Genomic DNA, 24,259 nt, shown 5'->3' with positions numbered 1-24,259 from the left:
GGGAACTGCCACTCACTGTCCAGTGGCAGCTCCTCATGGTGCATCAAGCACGTAAGTTCCTTGCAGCTCTGACTGCACCCATGTATCGTACTGTTACTTGTTCAACTTTTCTCCAACTGCCCATGAGCCACAATGTCATTTGGGATCTACGTGCAGCACGTGCTGAAGTTATTCAGTGTGGAGCAACTCCAACGTCGAAAGCAGGTTTTTAACTGTATGCTGCCCTGGTTACTGCAGAGGCCCAGAGTAATTTTACATTTGGTGCAGGATAGGAGAGATTGGTTTTTCATACAATATTTTCTGATATTTTATATGAGCACCAAAACTATGTAGCTGTCTTTACAGATGGGCCTTAACAGGGGGTCTCAGGTGGTTGCCCTATTGTTTTTTCAAATTGTCTCCTCAAGGTTTGACTACCTCAAAACTTTACTGTGTTTAGACACAGAATTATATGCGATCTTGCGGACATGGGAGCAGGTAGTGCTAAATTTCTTGCCTGTTCCAATTCTTTGTGAGTGCCCCTCCAGCAGATGAAGTAGCCCACACTATCGAACTACAGTGACTGGGGAAGGAGATGCTTTTCATGCAGGGTGCTGGGGCATATGGGTATTGTGGGGAGAATGAAAGGATGGCTCTAGCAGCTGAGGCGGCATGTCATGATCCTGAGCTCTGATCACATATCATATGCTGTGAGGAACTTGTGACCATATACTAATAAATGTGCCGAATAATTGTTATCATGTGTTTGATTGTCCCTCCCCATTTCATGCACCCGTACCACGGTCAGACCACTTACAGTGCCATATTTTCACCAGGTGGCTGAAAGTGAAACCATTATTTTTTTCAGCATACTCTACGAGTATGCCGATTAGTGAACATACCGTTGATGTTCCAGTGACTTGCAATATATACAGCCTGCACTGCAGCACTTGCAACATTGTCAGTTTAAGTATGACCACCTGGCACAAGCAAAGAGCACGGAGTGAACTATACGCTGATCAATGTGGGGTGACAAATGCTGTATACTTGTGACCTCGGCTCAAACTGAGAATAGCTTCTCCTGACAAAATATTTAGTAAGCCAAACTAAAAGTGTGGACAATGACTTACTGATAGCATTCACTGTCAATGTTTATGAATCTGTTCCAGGCTACAGTCCAGTGCAATTGTGCCCAGATCACGAGACTTGTTCTTTTTATCCCCCCTTGAAGTCCTTTCAGTTACTTCAAATATACGAGGGCGGTTCAGAAAGTAACCTCCGATTGGTCACAGTGCGGGTTGTGGGGGGAGTAGCGACGCCATCTGTGCGTTCACGCACTCAACAGGTCAGTCGGCATCAAGCCGTGGTCGAGTGAACGTCGTACCTGCGCTAGTTTAGTTTTTGTGGCAGTTTGAAATGTGTGCTGCAATAGAAAACCCCGCCAAATGTGAAGTGCGTGCTGTCATAAGGTTTTTACAGCCAAAGGATATTCTGCAGCAGCTATTCATCGTGAGCTTTGTGCCGTGTACGGACCAAGAGTTATGAGTGAAGGAGTTGTCCGTGAATGGGTACGTTTATTTAAAAGTGGACGAGAAAAAGTTCATGATGAAGAGAGGAGTGGTAGACCATCATTGGTGACTGACGAACTCGTTCAGACAGTTGATGCAAAAGTTCGTGAAAATCGACGTTTCTCAATGTCGGAGTTGTCTACTGGATTTCCACAGATTTCTAAGACTCTCTTGTACGACATAGTGACAGCAAGATTGGGTTACCGTAAGTTCTGTGCACGATGGGTGCCCAAAATTCTTACCGAGCACCACAAAACTCAAAGAATGGCCTCTGCATTAGACTTTCTGTCACGTTATGAGGACGAAGGAGAACCATTGTTAAACAGAATCGTGACCGGTGACGAAACCTGGATTAAGTACGTGAACCCTGAGACAAAAGAACAATCAAAGATGTGGGCACATTCAAATTCGCCTACCAAACCAAGAAAAGCCTCGCAAGATTTTTCTGCCAGAAAACTGATGGCAACGGTGTTTTGGGATGCCAAAGGGGTGTTGTTGGTTGAATTCATGGAACGTGGTACGACCATTAATCAAGACGTGTACTGTGAAACAATAAAAAAGTTACGACGGGCTATACAGAACAAACGCCGTGGTATGCTGACTTCCGGTATCGTTTTTTTGCACGATAACGCCCGTCCTCACTCTGCTCGCAGAACAATGGCCCTTCTTGAGTCCTTCAAGTGGGACGTTATCAACCATCCACCTTACAGCCCAGACCTGGCGCCAAGTGATTATCACCTCTTCATGCATTTGAAGAAATGGCTCGGGTCACAGCGGTTTGATGACGACGAAGAGCTCAAAGATGCGGTCGCAGGCTGGCTCCAGGCACAAGCGGGTGATTTTTATGCAGAAGGAATTTCAAAGCTTGTGAAGAGACACGATAAGTGCCTCAATCGCTATGGAGACTATGTAGAAAAATAGTGCAAAGATGTAGTTGTAAGATGTATATATTAAAATATTTTTATTTAACTTGGTGTATTTTTTTAAATCAACCGGAGGTTACTTTCTGAACGGCCCTCGTAATAATCTAAAAGAAAAATGACTGTTAAGGTATGGAGAATATGGTACCACAATAGTCCTCCTGGCATACCTATTAACCCTTTCGCTGCTGTGGTAATATATAAAGACCCACTACGCCATTCCCACATGTTTGGACTTGTATATACGCAGCACTTGGGTTTTCCATTGGTAATATGGACGTCTGAATGCACACTGAGCTGCCGACCTGTCACTGCTGTGGATAAGTTACTTCCATATATCAGTGAATAAAAATATTTAGAGTATTTATTGTACAAGATATGTGCCTCATTTTGGGCTGTCATTTGCAAAAAACCGCTTCAATATCTTGAATCATTTATGAGATACAATGATTGTAATGACCAGATGATTCTTGATGCAAAGTACATGAATGATTGTGTCGTATGCAACTTTCCTTTGGATATAAAACACAATTACTCGAGAACAAAATGAAATATCCTTCTGCTCTCAGTTTTAAATAAAATTTTGATATCTTCATTTCATACAGCACAATGATTGAGCTAAAACCAACCATATTCAAAGTTTACACAATGCATTTTTACTCTTCAAAATTTTGTGTGATGTTTTACTTAATTTGATGCAGCGCAGTAAATATGATGGCTTATGAAAAGAAATTCAGTTCTTTATTGAGTGATGATATCAGATTATAAGGTGTGCAAAAATAAATTTTTTTTCACCTAATAGTTTTAAAATCAGATGATAAGTATATCAAGTTGGCCAGAGTGCCGTCTCTCAACATAGGCCTCCAGCATTTAGTGAGTACAGCCATAATGAAAACTGCCTCAGCACGGAATGCAAAGAGCATGTCTATAGCAGCGAAAGGATTAATAGCTACTGAGTAGAATTTTGATTACTATAAACATACCATTTTATATATTGAAATACAGTAATCACTGGACCAAGATACGCTTTTCACAGGTACATAACAAGCACAGGAACAAAAGTCAACTATAGTACTGGTCCTATTGTTTGGGGAGAACCTGGAACCAATGGACAGCATGCTTTTTACCAGCTCATTCACCAAGGCACAAAACTGATACCTGCAGACTTCATTGCACCGGCGTTAACTCATAATCCTATTCGTGACCGATTGCATCACAAGGTACGTAGTACGTACCATATGTTTGTCTTGTCACTAAGTGCAACAAACGAAACTGCAAAAACTATTCACTTTGTAATTTTATATACAACATGTAAACAGAAAAATGTTTTTAATTAAGAAATTAATTAAAATTTTTAGATACTCCTGGCAAATTTTCTTGCACAAACTGAAGCACTGATGAAGGGAAAGACACACCAGCAAGTTGTTTCAGAGCTAGAAAAAAGTGGAGTGGCACCAGACACTATTGATAAGCTGGCACCACATAAAGTGTTTGAAGGAAATCGTCCCACTAACTCCATAGTGGTAAAAATGGTTACACCTTTCACACTTGGAGCTCTCATAGGTATGTAAAACAATTACTTTTTAGTTAATTAAAGGCAGGTACACTCTTTAACACTAAAAATCTCTTCTGTCTTCAATATTAAAATGCCCTGTTGGTTATTTTTTTTCTTTATTTTGTTCCAGCTTTGTACGAACATAAAATATTTGTCCAAGGAGTTATATGGGATATAAATTCTTTTGATCAGTGGGGGTAAGTAATACTCAGAACAAATATATAAATCATTCCAGCATTATTGTAAACAACAGTGCATAAGTGTGTCAAATGTGGTTGAGGACGCTATTTTGTGTCAACAGTGCAGTGAAACAATGAAGAAAAAGAGACAAAAGGAAGAACATAAATAAGAAACATACACTATGTCCCACAGTGAAGCAGAACATTCAAAAGCTTGGGATAGTTAAAGATATAATGTAGAAGTGAAACTGTCATTACACTTTGTATTATCAATAACCACTGATAATACTCATCTTGGGCACAAATTTCTGGGCCTCCTGTGTTATTATTGTGGTAACACGGACTTGCACAGTTATAATAATCTAGATAATTTGCATGATTAACTCATGGATACCTAATTGGAGAAGGAAAGTTGCTGCTCACTATATAGCGGAGATGCTGAGTCGCGATATGATGCACAACAAAAAGATTCACATAATTATAGCTTTCGGCCGTTAAGGCCTTTGTCAGCAACACACACACGCGCGCCCCCACACACACACACACACACACACACACACACACACACACACACACACGCACGCCCCCCCCCCCCCTCCCACACACACACACAGCTTGCACACACAGGCACACACAGCTTGCACACACACACACACCCGTAGTCTCAGGTAACTGAAACTACATTGTGAGAGCAGCACCAGTGCATGATGGGAGTGGTGACTGGATGGGGGTAAGGAGCAGCCTGGGATGGGGAGAGGGAAGGATAGTGTGGTGGAGGTGGCGGACAGTGAAGTGCTGTGCTGCAGTTTAGATGGAGGGCAGCAGAGAAGATGGGGGTGGGGAAGGAAGTACCGGAAAGGAGAGAAATAACGAGAAATTAAAAGACTGGATGTGGCGGTGAAATGACGGCTGTGTAGTGCTGGAATGGGAACAGGGAGGGGGCTGGATGGGTGAAGACAGTGACTAACGAAGGTTGAGACCAGGAGGGTTGCAGGAACGTAGGATGTATTGCAGGGAAAGTTCCCACCTGCGCAATTCAAAAAAGCTGGAAGCACCAGCCATACCCTGGATTTCTTTGTAGGCATTACCTACACAATATAATTGTCCATCCTTACACAACCCCTGCTCCCAATCCCTTACCTCATGGCTCATACCCCTGCAATAGACCTAGATGCCAGACCTGTCCCATACATACTCCAGCCCGGTCACTAACATCACCTATCCCATCAAAGGCAGGGCTACCTGTGAAACCAGTCATGTGATTTACAAGCTGAGCTGCAACTACTGTGCTGCATTCTATGTAGGCATGACAAACAACAAGCTGGCTGTCTGCATGTGAATGGCCACCAACAAACTGGCCAAAAAACAAGTGGACCACCCTGTTGCTGAGCACGCTGCCACACATCTCAGTGACTGCTTCACAGCCTGTGCCATATGGATCCTTCCCACCAACACCAGCTTTTCTGAATTGCACAGGTGGGAAGTTTCCCTGCAATACAGCCCTCATTCCTGTAACCCTCCTGGTCTCAACCTTCGTTAGTCACTGTCCTCAACCATCCAGCCCCCTCCCTTTTCCCATTCCAGCACTACACAGCCGTCATTTCACCGCCACACCCAGTCTTTTAATTTCTCTCCTTTCCGCTACTTCCTCTCCCCCCCCCCCCCCCTCCCCACCTTCTCTCCTGCCCTCCCTCTAAACTTCAGCACTTCAGTGTCCACCACCCCTACCATACTATCCCTCCCTCTCCCCACCCCAGGTTCCTCCTTACCCCCATCCAGTCGCCACTCCCATCATGCGCTGGTGCTATTGCTCGCAATGTAGTTACAGTTATCTGAGACTGCAGACATGTATGCAAGTTGTTTTTGTGTGTGTGTGTGTGTGTGTGTGTGTGTGTGTGTGTGTGTGTGTGTGTTGCTGACAAAGGCCTTAATGCCCGAAAGCTGTAATTATGTGAATCTTTTTGTTGTGCCTATCGCAACTCTGCATCTCCGCTGTATGGTGAGTGGCAACTTTCCTTCTCTAATATTGTTACATTCCATCCTGGATTTTCCATTGTTTGATTATGGATACCTTAGTTGCACCACAATGCAGCCGTGTTCTGGATCTTGGACAAGGATACTGAGGCAGTATGTTTCGTTGACACTTATTGCTTTTTTATAATCTGTACATGACTAGTAGGTGAGCTACTGCGTTACACCCGCTTCTAAAGTCAGTTTGTTCCCACATGAATATGGTCCAATGAGTGTTCTAGATCTGTACCAAGAGGATGCAAAAAATTTCCTGCCAGCGGGATAAACTGTTATGCCTTGTCCCTTGACTCCTGGAAGGCATTCCCTAAAACTGATTGTGTACTTTCAGGTGTTCAGCCAAATTGTAGTTACCATTTTTTTCCTCATGAAGTTTGGGGCATTTACTGAAGTACATGAACTCAAAGAAAGGTCAGCGTTGGAGATCTGGAAATCCTCAACAAGTAATCAAGAGCACAATCTGAAAACAGGAGGGTGCTGCACTATTAGTTCTACATGAATTAATGGACTGATTCTCCAAACTGTGCCTTCTGAAAGTAAATCTTGTTTGCTGGATGCTCCCTATCTTATACAGATTCGATCTTTTTTATACTGAGCTGCAGTTCAAAAGTGTTTTCCAGAGCAGTACTTCAGATAGGGCCTATCGTTAGTGGCATTTACTGTATACGTTAATTTCATGTTGGCCAAAGTGGCCTGGCTCAATTTTAAGTAACAGCTGTTGCAAATAGTCCACTCCTTTATGAGCAACTGATATCAAGTATAAGCACAGCAACAGTACTTAGATTGCAGTTCTTAGAATGCTTAGGTTAGTAATTTGGTGTTGAATACTTGATTGACACAATTAAAGATGGTTACAGACTCTACTGTTGTGTAGAAATGTAAGTATATTTGATCACTGTTTTGAAAGGAAGCTGCATTGGCCACGGTCAGCAATCTTCAAGCTGCTGTCTTGTTCTGGGGTGTGATGACATTGAAGCACTTGTTGTGAAAACTGTTGCTTACAGCACTGTCAGAGATACCAGATGTCTCATTACCTCCAGATATGTCTGACACCTGGGTAAATGGGAAACAGTGTCAGTCACAAATCTTTGGGTGGAAGGTGAAAGTGATGACCGGCTGTCCAGTTGTCATCGTATGCCATAGAACATTTGATGTGTTGCCCATTGTTGAGAGTGCATTTTGCCCAATGTACTGGAATTGGTGCTGATCTCCCTGAAAGATCCAACAAGTGCAGAGTGTTGGTTTGCTGATCATCGTGAGCTCCAAGATTAGGCAGGTGATGGAGCATCCCAAAGAAACAGCAAGCAGGTCAGGAAGGAACACTTGGGTCCACCCGATATGTTTGCCAGATATGCTCAGAGATATGGAGAAGGCTCTGCCAGTGCTATTGAACATATGTGGCAGCAAATTTTTGCTCATATTGGCACAAATGAAGGTGGCTGACGAAACTGGTAAAGACAACTAACCTTGTTCCCAAAAGTGATTGCAATCCTTGTTTTTTGAGATGAATGGAACACACATCAGAGGCTCAAATGTTTGTGATGTTGGATGGGGAGATTTCAATCAGTTTTTTACTAGAAGGAGAACTTTAAGATCCTCGCCTCTCCCCATTTCCCATTTGATTAATAGTACACTACATGCATGAAGTAGTTATCAGCGTAGTAGAGTAGCTGTGGTGTGCCAATGTGAGTTTTATAGTGCAGAAAAACCCCTCCACAGGGCCAGAACAGAAAGCTGACTGAAACTAGAAGTGAATTTCAACAAAATTTTAAATTCAGATTGGAATGTCTGTTGCAAAAATAGTATTGATTTTGGCAATGAAGGCAGTAGTAAAATCATAAATATTATGATAACATCTATTGAGGAGAGTACGTATTTTGAACTTTGCTGCAGATAAATGTTGAAGGTTACTCATACTTGCAATTGGGTGCTTTTATAAACTCCATATTTCAGGAATTGTAGTGGTGGAATATTTGAGGAAATACTTAGAGAATACAGCATGTAAATTTCTCGATAAAGTTACTGTATTAATAGCTATAGACTGGGAGAATGGGGAAGGACAAGTGACAAGAATAGGGATTCAGGTGACACTGTTCTAAAGGCCTTTTCGAAAAATAGAGAAGTAACTTATTAAGTTTCCTGGTTACAAACAGGCCCTAAATGTTTATTTCTGTTAACACAGAGCAGGGAATCGGTGATCGTAGTGCTAATGTAGCATCAGTGATTGCAAGGCGACAGTAGAAATGTTAAAAGATAAGAAGGTATTTCTGTTTAGTAAGTGTGACAAGATGATTTCAGATTATCAGAGCACTCAGTGTCACGCATTCATGTCAGAGACCCAGCATGTTGAGTTTAGTACATTACACATTAGACAGGTATGTGCTAAGTAAAGTTATAAGGTATGGGAAAGATCTATCATGGTTCCACAGCTGTGTTAAATTGTTGCTCCAAGACAAAAGCTTTGTTGGGAGAAAAAAAAAAAAAAAAAACTAATGAAGTCGAAATGAGTCTCTGGAGAGCTACATGTGTACTGTTTAGTGAGTTGAAAAGCAAAATTTTGATCTTGCATTAAGTCAGTATGTATCAGATCTATCTATCCATTCATTCAGTTATATATTGACACTAACATTACAAATATTGAGGTAAATGACTGGTATGGAAAATCAACTAAAATCTCTCAACAGAGGAAAGGTGGCGACATAACTGTATCAAGAAAGGAAGATAAGATTTAACATCTTGTCGACATTGAGGTCATTAGAGATGGAGCACAAGCTCGAATTGTGTCAAGGACAGGGAAAAAATCAGCTGTGCCCTTTCAAAGGAACCATCCTGGCATTTGCCAAGAGCATTTTAGGGAGCTGGCCAGATGTGAGTTTGAACCGTCATTGTCGTGAAGGTGAATCCAGTGTGCTAATCACTGTCCCATCTCACTCGGTGACATATCTATATGATTCTCCATAGAATATGTGAAAGAACCTGCTGATCTTCTAGTAGCAGGTCACTGGAGGAACACTGTTTCAATGCTTGGAAAAATGTGCAGGCCATTCCCCTTTTCAAGAAGTGCTGTCAAAACGGAAGCATGAAAATAATGACCTATGTTGCTGATTTCAATCCACTGTATGTTTGAACAGATTTTATGCTTGCATATATTTATGCTCCCAAATATTTAATTTCATGTGGCATTCTGGAGCCCAAAGATCCCATCTGTAGGAATCAGTCAGGCTCCTATGTTCATTTACAAGGCCTAGGAGTTAGTATATACTGGTGCCACAATTGTGAATATTCCTTGACTTCTGAAAGACATTTAAAAAAATTCTACATTATCACCTAATTAACAAAATGAGAATGTCAGATTGTCAGCCCAGCTTCATCATGGATTGAAGAATTTGTAGCAAATAAAACACAGCATATTAATAAATGAGAAGCACCAGTTTGCTTTTGTTCTACAATATTACTTTTATTGTGTTAACCAGTTTTCGGCTTAAAAGGCCATCTTCAGACATTTACTGAGTATGGTCACCAAAGAAGTTACAATATTTGCAAACAACATTGGAAGAGAAGTAACACATCTAGACTGAAGCAGAAACATACAGCAAGTAACATCTTTGACTGTGTGGTGGTAATGCAATGAAGAAGTAAAAAATCGAACAGTAAATAAATAAAAATGTAGTAGACAGGAAAAACTTTAACACAAAATAGGAACAGCATGCCTAAATAACAGATTCTATTAATAAACAAAACTAATAAGATAAAGTGAATGCTTGACAAGGCTACATCTGGGGGTATAAAACAATTAAAAGAAGAAACTATCAGTGTAACTACAGAATACATAAAGAACTTAAGCATTGCCAATAAGACAAACAGAAATAAATAAATAAATGCAGGAAAATGAAGGTGTTTGAGGGAACATACAGTAAATGCAATCTTGGAGAGTGTGGTGGTACTGCACTTTAACATTATATTCAAAACTGTGGCTATGCAACAGTTTGCATTATATAAATGAACCAAGTAAAATATAAACAATATTTGATGAGCAACTACAAGTGGTGTTAAACATGGACAGTAATGCATGTACCAGTTAAAAGAAAGCCTTAACAATTGAAACTACAGTCTATATGGAATACATAGACAACTTCAACAAAACAAAAGAAATTAATGAATACAGGAAAATGGGAATATGTAGGAACAGACAGCGTGGGAAGTAATGGACAACAGAGATGACTGTATGAAGTTTAGGAGAGGGGAGGTGTTGAGCTGTGTCTGGTCATTTAGAATTAGATCTGGACTGTGAGCAAGATGTTTGTTAATTTCCAGGGCTTCCAGCAGGTTGAGGTATAGGACACTGGCTGGTAGTTGTGACGCTCACTCAGTACATGCTCAGCAAATGCGGAGTTAGAACTCTGCAACCTCCAGCTGCATTCATATTCAGCCAGCCTAGTTGCTATGTCTCTGCCTGACTGACTGATGTAAAATTTGTCACGTTCAGAACAGGTGATTTTGTATACCCCACTGTTGGCTAATAATTGGATCTTATCTCTGCCATTAAAAATACACTGGTCTGTTGTGTTCTTAAAGTAGTAGGAAAGCCAATACTGGCTTTCAGTGCTTTGGCTGCAATTTGTGATACCTCACCTAGATATGGTAGTGCACACCATTTCTTGCAGACAGTGGATGGGGAAGCAGGTGGGGCATAGAGGAGGGGTATAATTTTCTGTTTTTGTTTCCTATGCAAAATGTGGTCAATAATTACTGGACTGTAGCCATTGGCTGCGGCAATAAATTTTACTGTATCTAACTCGCCTTAAAATCATCTCTGGATATGGGGATGGATATGAGATGGTGTACCATTGAGTGGAAAGCTGCATGTTTGTGAGCTATGGGATATTGTGAGCAAGAAGGTATTACTGTTCCTGTTGTAGTTTTTCTATAAATTTTGAAATGATGTGTGTGTGTGTTGTGTGTGTGTGTGTACTGATGTCAGTAGTGAGACTAAGTAACTTATGGATTTGTTGCTAATCTTTATGGTGAACTGAATGTTTTTAGGTTGACTGTTTAGGTTTTTCAAAAATGTGTTGAGTTGTCTTGTAGTACACAGTCCACAGCATGTTGTTTTGATTAGAGAAAATTCTTTGTTATGCAAAAGTAACTTGGGGCATAACCTGAGGGAATGGCACAGAACCATTACTGTACACAATGCTAAAGAATTGTAGTAAAATGCAGGAAGACTTGTAGAGGATCTGTACTTGGTCCACATACTGGCAGTTTGACTCTCAATCAAAACAAATGTGACATACTACAGGGTGTTTCAAAAATGACCGGTATATTTGAAACGGCAATACAAACTAAAGGAGCAGCGATAGAAATACACTGTTTGTTGCAATATGCTTGGGACAACAGTACATTTTCAGGCAGACAAACTTTCGAAATTACAGTAGTTACAATTGTCAACAACAGATGGCGCTGCGGTCTGGGAAACTCTATAGTACGATATTTTCCACATATCCACCATGCGTAGCAATAATATGGCGTAGTCTCTGAATGAAATTACCCGAAACCTTTGACAACGTTTCTGGCGGAATAGCTTCACATGCAGATGAGATGTACTGCTTCAGCTGTTCAATTGTTTCTGGATTCTGGCGGTACACCTGGTCTTTCAAGTGTCCCCACAGAAAGAAGTCACAGGGGTTCATGTGTGGCGAATAGGGAGGCCAATCCACGCCGCCTCCTGTATGTTTCGGATAGCCCAAAGCAATCACACGATCATCGAAATATTCATTCAGGAAATTAAAGACGTCGGCCGTGCTATGTGGCCGGGCACCATCTTGCATAAACCACGAGGTGTTCGCAGTGTCGTCTAAGGCAGTTTGTACTGCCACAAATTCACGAAGAATGTCCAGATAGCGTGATGCACTAATCGTTTCGGATCTGAAAAATGGGCCAATGATTCCTTTGGAAGAAATGGCGGCCCAGACCAGTACTTTTTGAGGATGCAGGGACGATGGGACTGCAACATGGGGCTTTTCGGTTCCCCGTATGCACCAGTTCTGTTTATTGACGAAGCCGTCCAGGTAAAAATAAGCTTCGTCAGTAAACCAAATGCTGCCCACATGCATATCGCCGTCATCAATCCTGTGCACTATATCGTTAGCGAATGTCTCTCTTGCAGCAATGGTAGCAGTGCTGAGGGGTTGCCGCGTTTGAATTTTGTATGGATAGAGGTGTAAACTCTGGCGCATGAGACGATACGTGGACGTTGGAGTTATTTGGACCACAGCTGCAACACGGCGAACGGAAACCCGAGGCCGCTGTTGGATCACCTGCTGCACTAGCTGCGCGTTGCCCTCTGTGGTTGCCGTACGCGGTCGCCCTACCTTTCCAGCACGTTCATCCGTCACGTTCCCAGTCCGTTGAAATTTTTCAAACAGATCGATTAATGTATCGCTTTTCGGTCCTTTGGTTTCATTAAACCTCCGTTGAAAACTTCGTCTTGTTGCAACAACACTGTGTTCTAGGCGGTGGAATTCCAACACCAGAAAAATCCTCTGTTCTAAGGAATAAACCATGTTGTCCACAGCACACTTGCACGTTGTGAACAGCATACGCTTACAGCAGAAAGACGACGTACAGAATGGCGCACCCACAGACTGCGTTGTCTTCTATATCTTTCACATCACTTGCAGCGCCATCTGTTGTTGAAAATTGTAACTACTGTAATTTCGAAAGTTTGTCCGCCTGAAAATGTACTGTTGTCCCAAGCATATTGCAACAAACGGTGTATTTCTATCGCTGCTCATTTAGTTTTTATTGCCGTTTCAAATATACCGGTCATTTTTGAAACACCCTGTAAGAAGAAATAGGCAGAAAGATCTGTTGTTTGCTGAGCAGTGACAGGCAACAGCCACTTGAAATTAAATATTTGGGAGCATAAGTACAGAGGTATTTAAAAGGAAACAATCACATAAAACTAATGGTAGAAAAGCAGATTCATTGGAAGAATACTCAGGAAGGGTAGTCCACCATTGACACAGGAAGTAGCCTACAAAAACCCCCATCTGATCCACAGCTGAGTATTGCTCCTATTTTGTCCCAGATAGTATTGATATAGCTATTAGGGAAGATTCAAAAGGTGGACAGAGTGTTTTGTGATAGGTTTGTTTAGTAAGAGCATAGATGTCATTGAAATGCTCACTTAATTCCAATGGCAGGCACTATGAGAAGTGCTGTACATTATAGAGAGGTTTACTGTATACATCTAAATCTACATGGATACTCTGCAAATCACATTTAAGTGCCTGGCAGAGTGCATACATTCCTTCCTTACATATATATCACATAAAGGTCATTACAGTAAAATGAGAGAGATTTAATCTTGTGCTGAGAGCACCATTCACAAGTGGAACAGGAAAAAGGGGAAGAGAGAGTGATACATTTAGTACCTGCCACCACACACCGTAAGACAGGTTGTGGTATGTAGACGTGGGTAAATGGATGGAAACATATACGTGTATTTGATCACATTGTCGGCAATAAATCACTTGAAGCAGTAAAAATTTTAAATGCATGGCATTAACTGACCAGAGAGGCCTTAAGTGGGAAGCCCACGTGAAGTTAGTTGTAGGAAAAGCAGACACCGAGTTAAGGTCGTCTCAAGACATACTCTTGTTTGAACGATTGAGTGTACCAATATAGGACCTGTATGATGTACGATTATGAGATAAGATACAGAAAAAAAAAAAAAAAAAAAAAAAACTGGCACAATATGTTATGGGTTCAAGGCATTAAAAGTTTCCAGTAGCAGTCACTACTAGAGAGGAGTGTGCATCAAGTAGTAGTTCACATTCCAAGAAATGCCATGCAGCATATCATTTCCTTTCATATGCATCTTCTGAAATGACCACAGTGAGAAAAACTGAGGAATTAGAGATCATATAGAGTTTACAGACAGCCAGTGCACTCTGCATGACTGGATGATATAGGTGCATGAAGTCCCCTCTTCCATATGCAGTAAGGCAGCTTGCAATGTTGATGTAGGTGTAGATTGAGGCTGTGGAAGAAAGTGCAGCTTTCTGTGGAGAGTTAAAAAGGTGCATCAGTTTCATTACACATACCCTCGTGAACGGTACTCTACAGACTTATGTAAATGGCTCCCATGTAATGAAATCTGGAATGTTTCCTTGGTATTTTATTTCCCTAATGGGAGTGTTTAGGAATAGGCCATTGAAATAGTCTAGTAGTTGACCTGTAACTTCCATATCTTGCTAGGTTTTATGCTTCTCTTACTTTTTTCTCATGGTCGGCATACAGTTCCAATGCTGCAAGGGTCCCGCTATTCAGTACCCTTGAACTAGGACACAGTTTCTCACCTGTGGACTTTGATCTGTTGCCTTGAAGATGCTGAAAGGGACTTTTCTTGTTCCAGTGGAGTAACACAATCAGAGAAGTTGAACTCAGTGTCCTGTAACGTACAACTCTTAAACTAATCTTAATAAATCTACTACACATGTATTACATTACAGCTAGATTTTGTCATTTGTCTGTTTCTCATGAGATTCTGAACAATAGTACAATAAAAAACAGAACATCAGTGCCATTATGATCTCTTTGGCGGCATAGAGGTCCCGTGTGCTCTATGCCTTTCCCTCACAGCTTCATGGAGCAAATGTCTCCACGCAGCAGGTAGAAGCACCAGTCCATGGCCCGATTCACCGATAGCACACACCATCAAAAAACCTCCCGAAAGTGGGGTGCTTTCTACTTACTTCCAACTTTAACCCACAATCTTTCATCAGCCAGTGGATAGCAAGAATGTGGAACATCTCATTTATTAATGACATGTTACACCTCATATTATTCCACCAAGATTAAAGATGTCATGCTCATAAACTGACTTCTAAAAGTTTAACACATTTGCAATAAATATCATTTTCAAACAATAGTGTAGTGTTACTACTTTACAAAATACTAATGTTGTTTGCAGTTCATCTCCTTCTGTGACTTTGCATAATATTTCACTTAACTCAGCTCATATTTCACTAATTATGTCCCATCATAAGTTTACCTAACACCATGTTATGTTTGGATCCGGTCCCTATGGGCCTCACATACAGTTTCCTTTTTCATTGCAGTCTTTATTTATCACAGTATAATTTCACCTCTGCACCATCATTTGAAAATTTTAATTTTGTGATTACATTTTAGAATTCTTGTTTCGTTCTTAATACCTGAGCTACATAATGTCTACTTCCCTTAGATATTGGGCCGGCCGCGGTGGTCTCGCGGTTCTAGGCGCTCAGTCCGGAGCTGCGCGACTGATACGGTCGCAGGTTCGAATCCTGCCTCGGGCATGGATGTGTGTGGTGTCCTTAGGTTAGTTAGGTTTAAGTAGTTCTAAGTTCTAGGGGACTGATGACCACTGATGTTAAGTCCCATAGTGCTCAGAGCCAGCCCTTAGATATTGGTATTCTGATATGCACAAATATTTCTGTAGGTTTCTTGAGATATTACACATAGCTACTTATCTTGCTTTCTTTGCTGTAAGTAGGTGACACTAGTTCACTGTCATGTTCTCTTTACTCCAGGTCTTGGCAGATGTATTTATTCGCAATTTTAAATTAATTCATTTACTCAAAGAATTACTTCCTGGATTGAAATCAATGATCTGTTTAACTTTTCCTAACCTCAGATACTTGCTTCCTTAAACTGCTGTAGAAATGTACTGAAATTTATGAAGTTTAATCAGCCAGGTCCATACTACATTACACTAGTCTGGAGAATGCTTCTATAACGTCAGCAGCCTTCCTGTGCACATTTACACCTCATTCTAGGGGCAAACACTCCTCAGTTATCTTTCCATTTGATATGCAAGTGTTCCTTTACAACTCTCCCTTCCTAAAAGTGGTACAGGTCCTTGCTCCTTCAGATCCAGTGAGCTAAGTCGTGCTTTCCATAGGTCCTCTTACCCTTTACCCTCCTAACATGTTGCCTTCAGGCACACTGCACCATCACTTTACAATTACTGCCTAATTATCTTACCCAGCTTACACTCTCATAAGCAGAAGACATAACTCCTATGTTTGACTCTAGTGATCATTACTTTCTGTAATTCTCACCTTTATCAGGTATTGCCTTACGTTAATACTTGCAACTCTTAACAGTTCTGTGCTGTGCCGCTATTGTTCCTTAACTGCAAACTATTTATCCTTGTCGTGTGCTTCTCCTTATGCAATACCTTCTGCCAATAATTATGTTTCACATGCTTGGCTTGATCGATGGTCACCTTATTTTAACTTCTTTTTCACCCTTTCCCTGATTTTAATCTAACATGTTATAGGTACTTATTGCAATAGGTATGTGCTTATTGCAATTCTTCTGTCTCTCCACTGTTACTATAATTTATATGCAATGTGCACATGTTCGTCTGCCACCGTTCCCCTGACACGACTAACATGCGGCACTTAATTATCAGTAATAAAGTTTGTCACACTATGTGGTATACCTTATCAATATACTTAAGTTATTGTACATTAAGTACAAAAAAAGAAAAACACAGCATTCATACAAAATGTATAAAATACAGATTTGAGATGACACACAAGTTTTAACAGTATTGTAAATGTTATTCATACATACATGAGGTATCATTTTATGTGTGATTATATGTACTCTCGTACACCACACAGATACCCTATGGTCTGACTTTGGTGTTTCATATACCTAATTGTGGGATAGGATACTTAGAGATGATATCTTTCAAAAGATTACAGGATAGAAAAAGAGTGGAGAGTGACAGCATATCCCTGCCAAACTAGCTTAGTATGCATGTTCCCCTGAGAACTTAAAATCACTTTATCACATCAGTATTATATAGAAAACTGAGTCGCAGATAGGCACAACAGAAAGATTGTCACAAAATAAGTTTTTGGCCAACAAGGCATTTGTCAAGCGCGCGCGCACACACACACACACACACACACACACACACACACACACACACACACACACCGCCGCCACCACCACCACCACCACCACCACCACCACCCAGTTTCTGGCAGCTGTTTATTACATTCCATCCTGGTTTTCCATTGTTCGATAGACCTTTATCTTGGCTTGTTGTGGTGTGTAAAAATTATACTGCTTTTGAGTGTGGTATATTCATAAACTTGTAGGGTCCACAATACTTTGGGAAAAGAAACTTACTAGTTTCTTTCTTTATATGGGAACTCTGATGATGATCTAGAACAAGCGTTCATCCTCTTACACAATTTATAGCATCGTAAGACCTCCCTAATTTTTCTGCCTAGATTCTTGAAATAATAGAATTTGTTCATGTGTTGTATATATTTTCATATTTGATTAGAATTAGACTCACCAATAGAAGTAGGTGTAAAAGAGGAATCAATTCTTTCCTGTACTTCTTTTTCTGCAGACTCGTGCAGTCATCCTATTGTCGAGCTTGCCTAGTTCACTAATTAAATTAATTAATACAGTGGAATTTCAATTTTACATTCTGTGACTATGTTTTTGAGGATCCCATGCCATAAATACATAGCCCCTGTGAAAAACCCATAAGATCAGTGCTAAAAAATACCCCAATTTTACATTTCTTCCTACTGAGGTTTACCTCGATTCTAAGTTCTTGCTCAACGTCTTGCTTGATTTCGTCCAATTTTCTTCCTATTGACATTTGTTGTGATTGAACAAGTTATAAGTGGCACAAAAGACAGATGGTTTGCACCATGGGTCGTGGCTTAGGCCGTTGCGGAGAGGGGAGATGTGAGAGAGGAAATGCTGACATCATTCACGATTGGCGTTGCCAGCACAACTTGTAACATTTAGCTTCATCACACGTTATGATACAACTACTGCTGTGTTGCAGCGGTAATGAAAAAACATGACAGTCAGTGCAAAGCGTTCCGGACCGAGCCAATATGTGATGGTAGGGTCCCAGCCACCACCTTTTCTTGTGCACTTGTAACTAACTTTCATCTTTTTGTATGTATTTCGATGTACTGTATTCAGCAACAATATCAATCATGAATCTTTAAATTCAAATGCAGAGTCTCAAAGAATATGTTCAGTCATAATCAAGGAAACATCACTCATTTCTGGCTAGTGAATTCTTATTGGCTGATGACTTGTTAAGTCACCCAGTACCCATTGCAGCCACCGCACTACACTAGCACTCACAAAATGAGTGGAGAGGGGGAGTGGCCCTTCAGTGATGGGAGTATTGGTAGGGGTGAAAGCATTTTGTGAAGTGCTAAAAATATACTTTTCATGCAGATGATGTTCTATGACAGAGATTTCACATGAAAATAGAATACGGGTTTTGCGGTAGCACATTTTAAAGACTTTAGTGTTCAAATCTGACATGATACAGTTGCAACAACTACATACACTACTCACATATATATTTTGCATTGCATACACCACACACTGTAGATCGTAAAGATTGGCAGCAGTGATAGAGGCCATGAACTGAAACTGTAGCACGCATGAACCGAAACTGTAGCACCTGAGCTTTCTTTCAAATTTACATTTTACATAGTGTACAGAAAGTCTCTGAGCCAATTTCTGATCAGCTTGTAACATCAATTGGGGAAGTAAACTCATTTTTTTACATCTGTTTCTCTCATCAAGCCCAAAATAACACTTTAATAGTGGTGAGCATATGAAGTGTGGCTTGTAAGAAAAGCATACCTATCTGTGATTTTTTAAGAACTGATGAAACTCATAATTACGAAACATTGTATTGACATTTAATTCCTTCACTTTGTATAAAATGTGTCTAAGTATTGGAGAGGATAGTGATTTTTAATCATATGTGTGGTTTTGCTCAGATTTTGTGGTTTTTGAACATTTTCCTTGATTCTGCCGTTTCCTCAATTTTGCATTTTTTAAGTCTAGACGGGATGAAAACATGAAATAGGGGTTATATATTCTCTTCTAAAATCATCCCCTTGAGCTTTAAAAGCTTCCTGGAGTTTGTTTTAAACGCATCCTCTTGAAATTTAGCCAATAAATCTGTTATATCTATTGCCTTTGCCACAGTTGTCATTATACTAGTGGTTACAGGCATAGGATGTACTAAAATTATAATTTGGAGCTCACCACTACTCAGCAGTTCAACTATGTCATTCCTTAACAGTGTTGACTATAAGCAAATTTTGAACTAATACAGTTCACCATATGTCATTATTGCGTGCTGCAGTGAACCAGTCGGGCTGCTGGCTCACTGTGTATATATTGCGATGTTCGGCTATAGCAGGCTGCTGCTGCAACTGCTGTGGTGTGGTGCTGTAAGCTGCTCGCCAAGTTGAACTGTTTTCACGAGGTCCTCCAGCTGCTAATATGTCATTAATCTTCTTCTCAGAGCCCAACGTAAACTCTTCTATGTTGCATGTTGAATTGTATGTGTGTGACTTGTGTCTACGTTTCATAAACAAGCACGACAAGATACCAGTTGATGCTGTTAATAACAACAACCGCAGTTTATATTCTCCAATTCCCAATAAATTTTTCTTGTTTTTCTCTGACATGCGTAGATGTCTTCTCCTTTAATATATGAATAATTTGATAGCACTGTATAACGTGTACCCAATTAGGCAGCATTCCATTGCTGACTCCCATTGTCCCTAACGATATTTCATGAGTTTTTTTACAGCCCTCCTTTTCGTCTGTTTCTTTGCAATTTCTGCTCATGACCTGCACCGAGGTTGCCAAATGAATTGTTTCCTTGGTCTTAATTTTTCCTAATGGGGATGTTAAAAATGGATTGTTGAAACAGTCCAGTAGTAAATCCATAGGTTTTGTGCTTCTCTTACTTTTTTCTTGTGTCCACTGTGCAAAACCAATGCTGCAAGGGTCCTGCTGTTCAGTACCCTTGAACTGTGACACAGCTTCTCACCTGTGGACTTTGATCTGTTGCATCAAAGTTGCTGAAAGAGACTTTTCTTGTTCCAATGGAATAACACAATTAGGGAAGTTGAACTCAATGTATTTCCTATAATGTGCATCTCTAACTTCCGTTGCTGAATTGACTGCACATGTGTTACATTCCAACTAGGTGTAATAATTCATCCCTCACACACAAGACTCTGAACAATAGTACAATAGAAGCAGAACATTAATGACATTGATTTCTTTGGCGTCATGGAGGTCACATGTGCTACCTGCCTTTCACTTGCAGCTCCATGGAGCAGATGACTCCACCCAGCAGATAGAAGTGCCAGTCTGTGGTCTGCATCACCGACAGCACAGGATCAGTACAGTTCCTGTCTGCACAAACAATCAAATACCTCCTGAAAGTGGAGTGCTTCCTAGTTACCAGTTACTTTAACCCACGAATATCTTTTGTTGGCCAATGGGTATCAAGGATGTTGCAGATTTTTTTTTGTGGGTGAGATGTTACACCTCAGTATGGAACTGAAAATTTTGGCCCCCCCTCCCCCCCTCCAAGAAGAAGAGAAAGACGTCACGGTGCTCCAGTTTTTTAGGAACTGTCTCCTCCTGCAGGCATTCTGCAAATAATTTTGCTAGTTCCTCAGATACTGTTGAATGTAGTCCACATCCAATGTAATACTCTAGAACAGTTCAAGAATATCATACATACAGAAAGCTTTACATTCCACAAAACAACTAAGTTGTGGCAACAGCAAAAATTATGAGCACAGTATGACAACATAAATATCCCTTGAGAAATAGTCGTGGACAGTTTGACACAATTTCAGAGATGCAAATTTTGTTCTTTCAGTCGTGACAACAAATTTCCAAAGTTCTGATAACCATTCACTACCCATATTGAAAAATTGAGCACATTTGGTAAGAAAGTTAAAACAGATGTTCACAGAATATATTTTTCTTAGCATTCGTTTGCAGTGTAGGGTCATAAGGACTTGAAAGGGACTGTGTGTATAGTATATTTACAAAGACAGTTAGGGTTAGTGATTATTGTATAATGGTAAATAGTCATTTTGACTGGCTGTATGTTTATTAATATTATCTTTTTGCTTATTTCAGAGTCGAGTTGGGAAAGCAGCTAGCAAAAGCAATTGAACCAGAACTGCAGCACTCTTGTGCTGTCAGTACACATGATGTCTCCACTAATGGTCTGATTAACTTCATTAAGTCATGTTGGTGAAGGAATTACCATTCCATCTGCTTTTATGTACTGTGAAATAATGATGTATTTAAATGTCAGCTGTGCCATATTTTAAGTTACTGTTTGTTGACTACCACAAAATTGTATCCCCCCCCCCCCACCCCCCCCCCCCCCCACCCCCTCTTCCTCTTGTGAAAGTTGAAAAAGGCAGAAGCTGTGTGAGCTTTTTTGCTTCCTTATACCTACTGCACATAATTCTGTGACTGATTTAAGAGATCATGTTCATTTATTAATGATTAAACTCTTATTGTATAATTTTTTGTAAAAAAAGTAAAAAGACATTGTGTAATAATACAATATAAAATATTTCACTGCCTCAGCAAACAATATAAATGTAAAAAATTAATGTAATTAGTTACAAATAGTGTAGGTATTTAAGGTTACACTTCAAATATTGGCGGTCTCTAAATTGGTAAACTGATGTCAGATCTAATCAGGGAGTGTTTGTGAGCTTGTGTGTGCCAGCACAATTTGTTTTATCAAACAGTAACAGCATCAATGGTATGTTCAGCCACAACACAAGACACTATCCAAATGTATTGTGTGGCTATAAATGTGCAATAAACAAACTTAGTATACTGATAGTTACTTTCTTACTTTTGAGACCCCTCTTCTAGTAAATTACACTTCATCATGGTACTGTTGTCAATGAGCAAAAGTAATTGCATACTGCTTAAATTAAGATGTATGTGCATGCTTATTTTAGGTGACATGGCTAGATACTATGAGGCATGTAAAGACATTCGTACAGCAGGAAGTATCACTAACTTAATGAACAAATGGTACTCTGAAGACATTCTAATAGCAGCTGCCAAGCTCAAATTCACAAAGTATGGCAAATGCAGCACTACAAACACAGAAATTTGTAAGTAGTAAAAAGATTTATTCACTGACAAAACTATTTAGTTACGTGTTCCATTGATCGGTCTCGTGGAAACCCTTATGATGTGGAACATGTCAAGTGCACACGAAGTGTGTGTTTGGTTGGGTTTTTTTTTTTAGCTTAATTTTTTTCCCCCCAACCCCATTCTCTTGAATGGCACAAAATGCATATGTTATGCCTGCAGATTTTATTCCTATTCAAGAATTCATATGTGGTATAGAAGGAGTTGTCAAGGAGATATAATTTCAAATTATTTTTATTACTGTTGTCTGTCAGACATTTTATTTCATCTGGTAATTTTTTGAAAAGTTTTACAACAGCATATTTTACCCCTTTCTGTGCCAAAGATAGTTTAAGTAGATGACAGTGTAAGTCTTTCTTTCTTCTGGTATTATGTCACTGTTGTTTTTAAACTAGTCCATGTTGTTGAGAACAGATTTCATTACTGAGTAAATGTACTGTGAGGCTGGTGTAGAATTCCTAAGCTTTTAAACAGATGCCTACAAGATGTGCGACTATGAGCCCCACACATTATTCTAACCACTTTCTTTTGAGCAGTGAATACTTTTTGCCTAAGTGTTGACTTACCCCAAAATATTATTCCATAAGACATCAGAGAGTGAAAGTATGACCTTCATATACTCCAAGGCTAACAAGCATGACTACCTTTAAATATGTTAATTAAGAAAAGTGTCATTGAATTCATTGCAGTTTTTCTTATAAATCAGATACTGCTACACAATTCAGTCAACTTGGTCCTCTTAACAAAATGTGTTTGCTGCATGGGGCCAGTTGTACCAGGTAATTATAAGATTGGGAGTTAATGCAAAAGTCCTATGCAGTTGTGCAATAATATTTTAGAATTTTTTCTATTCTGCCACACAATATTACAAAAGGATGGACAACATTACAAGATTTCTCTCCATCTCAAATCAAACAGTGAGGGGAGAAAGAAGGTAAAGCCTGGACAAAGCTACAAGCACTTATATATGCAGGTCATTAAAAAAATAATGGATATTCCTGGATAAAAAATAATGAAAAGGCAATCTTGAACTAATGTGCAGTGCACATATACATGTAATGGAAAACAGTTTTCAAACCAGCTTTCAAGCTCTTGCTCTTCTCTAGTTAAACTACACACACTCCCACAGTTGTAGCAAGACATTATTGAAAGCAGTTGCCTGTGCAGAGGGGGCAGCAGAAAGGTGTGAGGCAGGTCTTTTGACAAACGACTCAGTGGCTGCACAATGAGATGAAAGGAGTTCAGAGGGTAGAGTATATGGGTGAGAGAAGAGGAAGATGGAGATTAAGCAAACACAGGGAGGGGGTAGAAGGGGGGCAATGCCCACATGGTGAGGGGGGAGGTGCAACAGTTCAGAATGGTTCAAATGGCTCTGAGCACTATGGGACTCAACATCTTAGGTCATAAGTCCCCTAGAACTTAGAACTACTTAAACCTAACTAACCTAAGGACATCACACACACCCATGCCCGAGGCAGGATTCGAACCTGCGACCGTAGCAGTCCCACGGTTCCGGACTGCAGCGCCAGAACCGCTAGACCACCACGGCCGGCAGTGCAACAGTGGTAGGGTGGTAAAGGAGTGGTGTTGGCAGAAGAGAGAAAATGTAATGTAAGGCAGTGGGAAGCAACAGGTTAGTGGAAGTTTAGGATAGGGCAGGGGGGGATTTCGAGAGTGTAGGACAATTCACACCTGCATCGTTCAGACAAACGTCTGCTGGAAGGGAATATTCAAACGGCACATGTAGTGATACAGCTATTGAGGTCATTTGTGTTATGGTGCACAGTACATTCAGCAACTAGATGATCAAGTTTGCAGTTTTCCACAGTTTGGGGGGTAGCCATTCATATGAGTTAACAGTTGGTTACTTGTTATGCCCACACAGAATACTTTACGGTAATTGTGGCAGAGCTGATGTATGATATTCTACTTTCACATGTGGCCCTGTCTTTTATTGGGTAGGGG

At 40.3% G+C, this 24,259-nt stretch overlaps 1 protein-coding gene across 1 annotated transcript in view; it reads left to right on the top strand.

The window, feature by feature from the left end:
• LOC124619672 (glucose-6-phosphate isomerase) overlaps positions 1–21,973 on the top strand; it is a 98,628-nt gene extending 76,655 nt beyond the window's left edge. Inside the window, exons 8-11 of the mRNA XM_047146213.1 lie at positions 3,504–3,687; positions 3,826–4,030; positions 4,153–4,219; positions 21,248–21,973. Of these exons, the coding sequence (XP_047002169.1) occupies positions 3,504–3,687; positions 3,826–4,030; positions 4,153–4,219; positions 21,248–21,368 (577 nt within the window). The 3' untranslated portion in view covers positions 21,369–21,973. The remainder of the gene's footprint in view (positions 1–3,503; positions 3,688–3,825; positions 4,031–4,152; positions 4,220–21,247) is intronic.
• The last annotated feature ends 2,286 nt before the right edge of the window (positions 21,974–24,259 follow it).

This window comes from Schistocerca americana, chromosome 6, assembly GCF_021461395.2.
Source record: "Schistocerca americana isolate TAMUIC-IGC-003095 chromosome 6, iqSchAmer2.1, whole genome shotgun sequence".
Lineage (NCBI taxonomy): Eukaryota > Metazoa > Arthropoda > Insecta > Orthoptera > Acrididae > Schistocerca > Schistocerca americana.
Note: the sequence above shows the minus strand (reverse complement) of the source record. Positions and strands in the feature narration are given on the sequence as shown.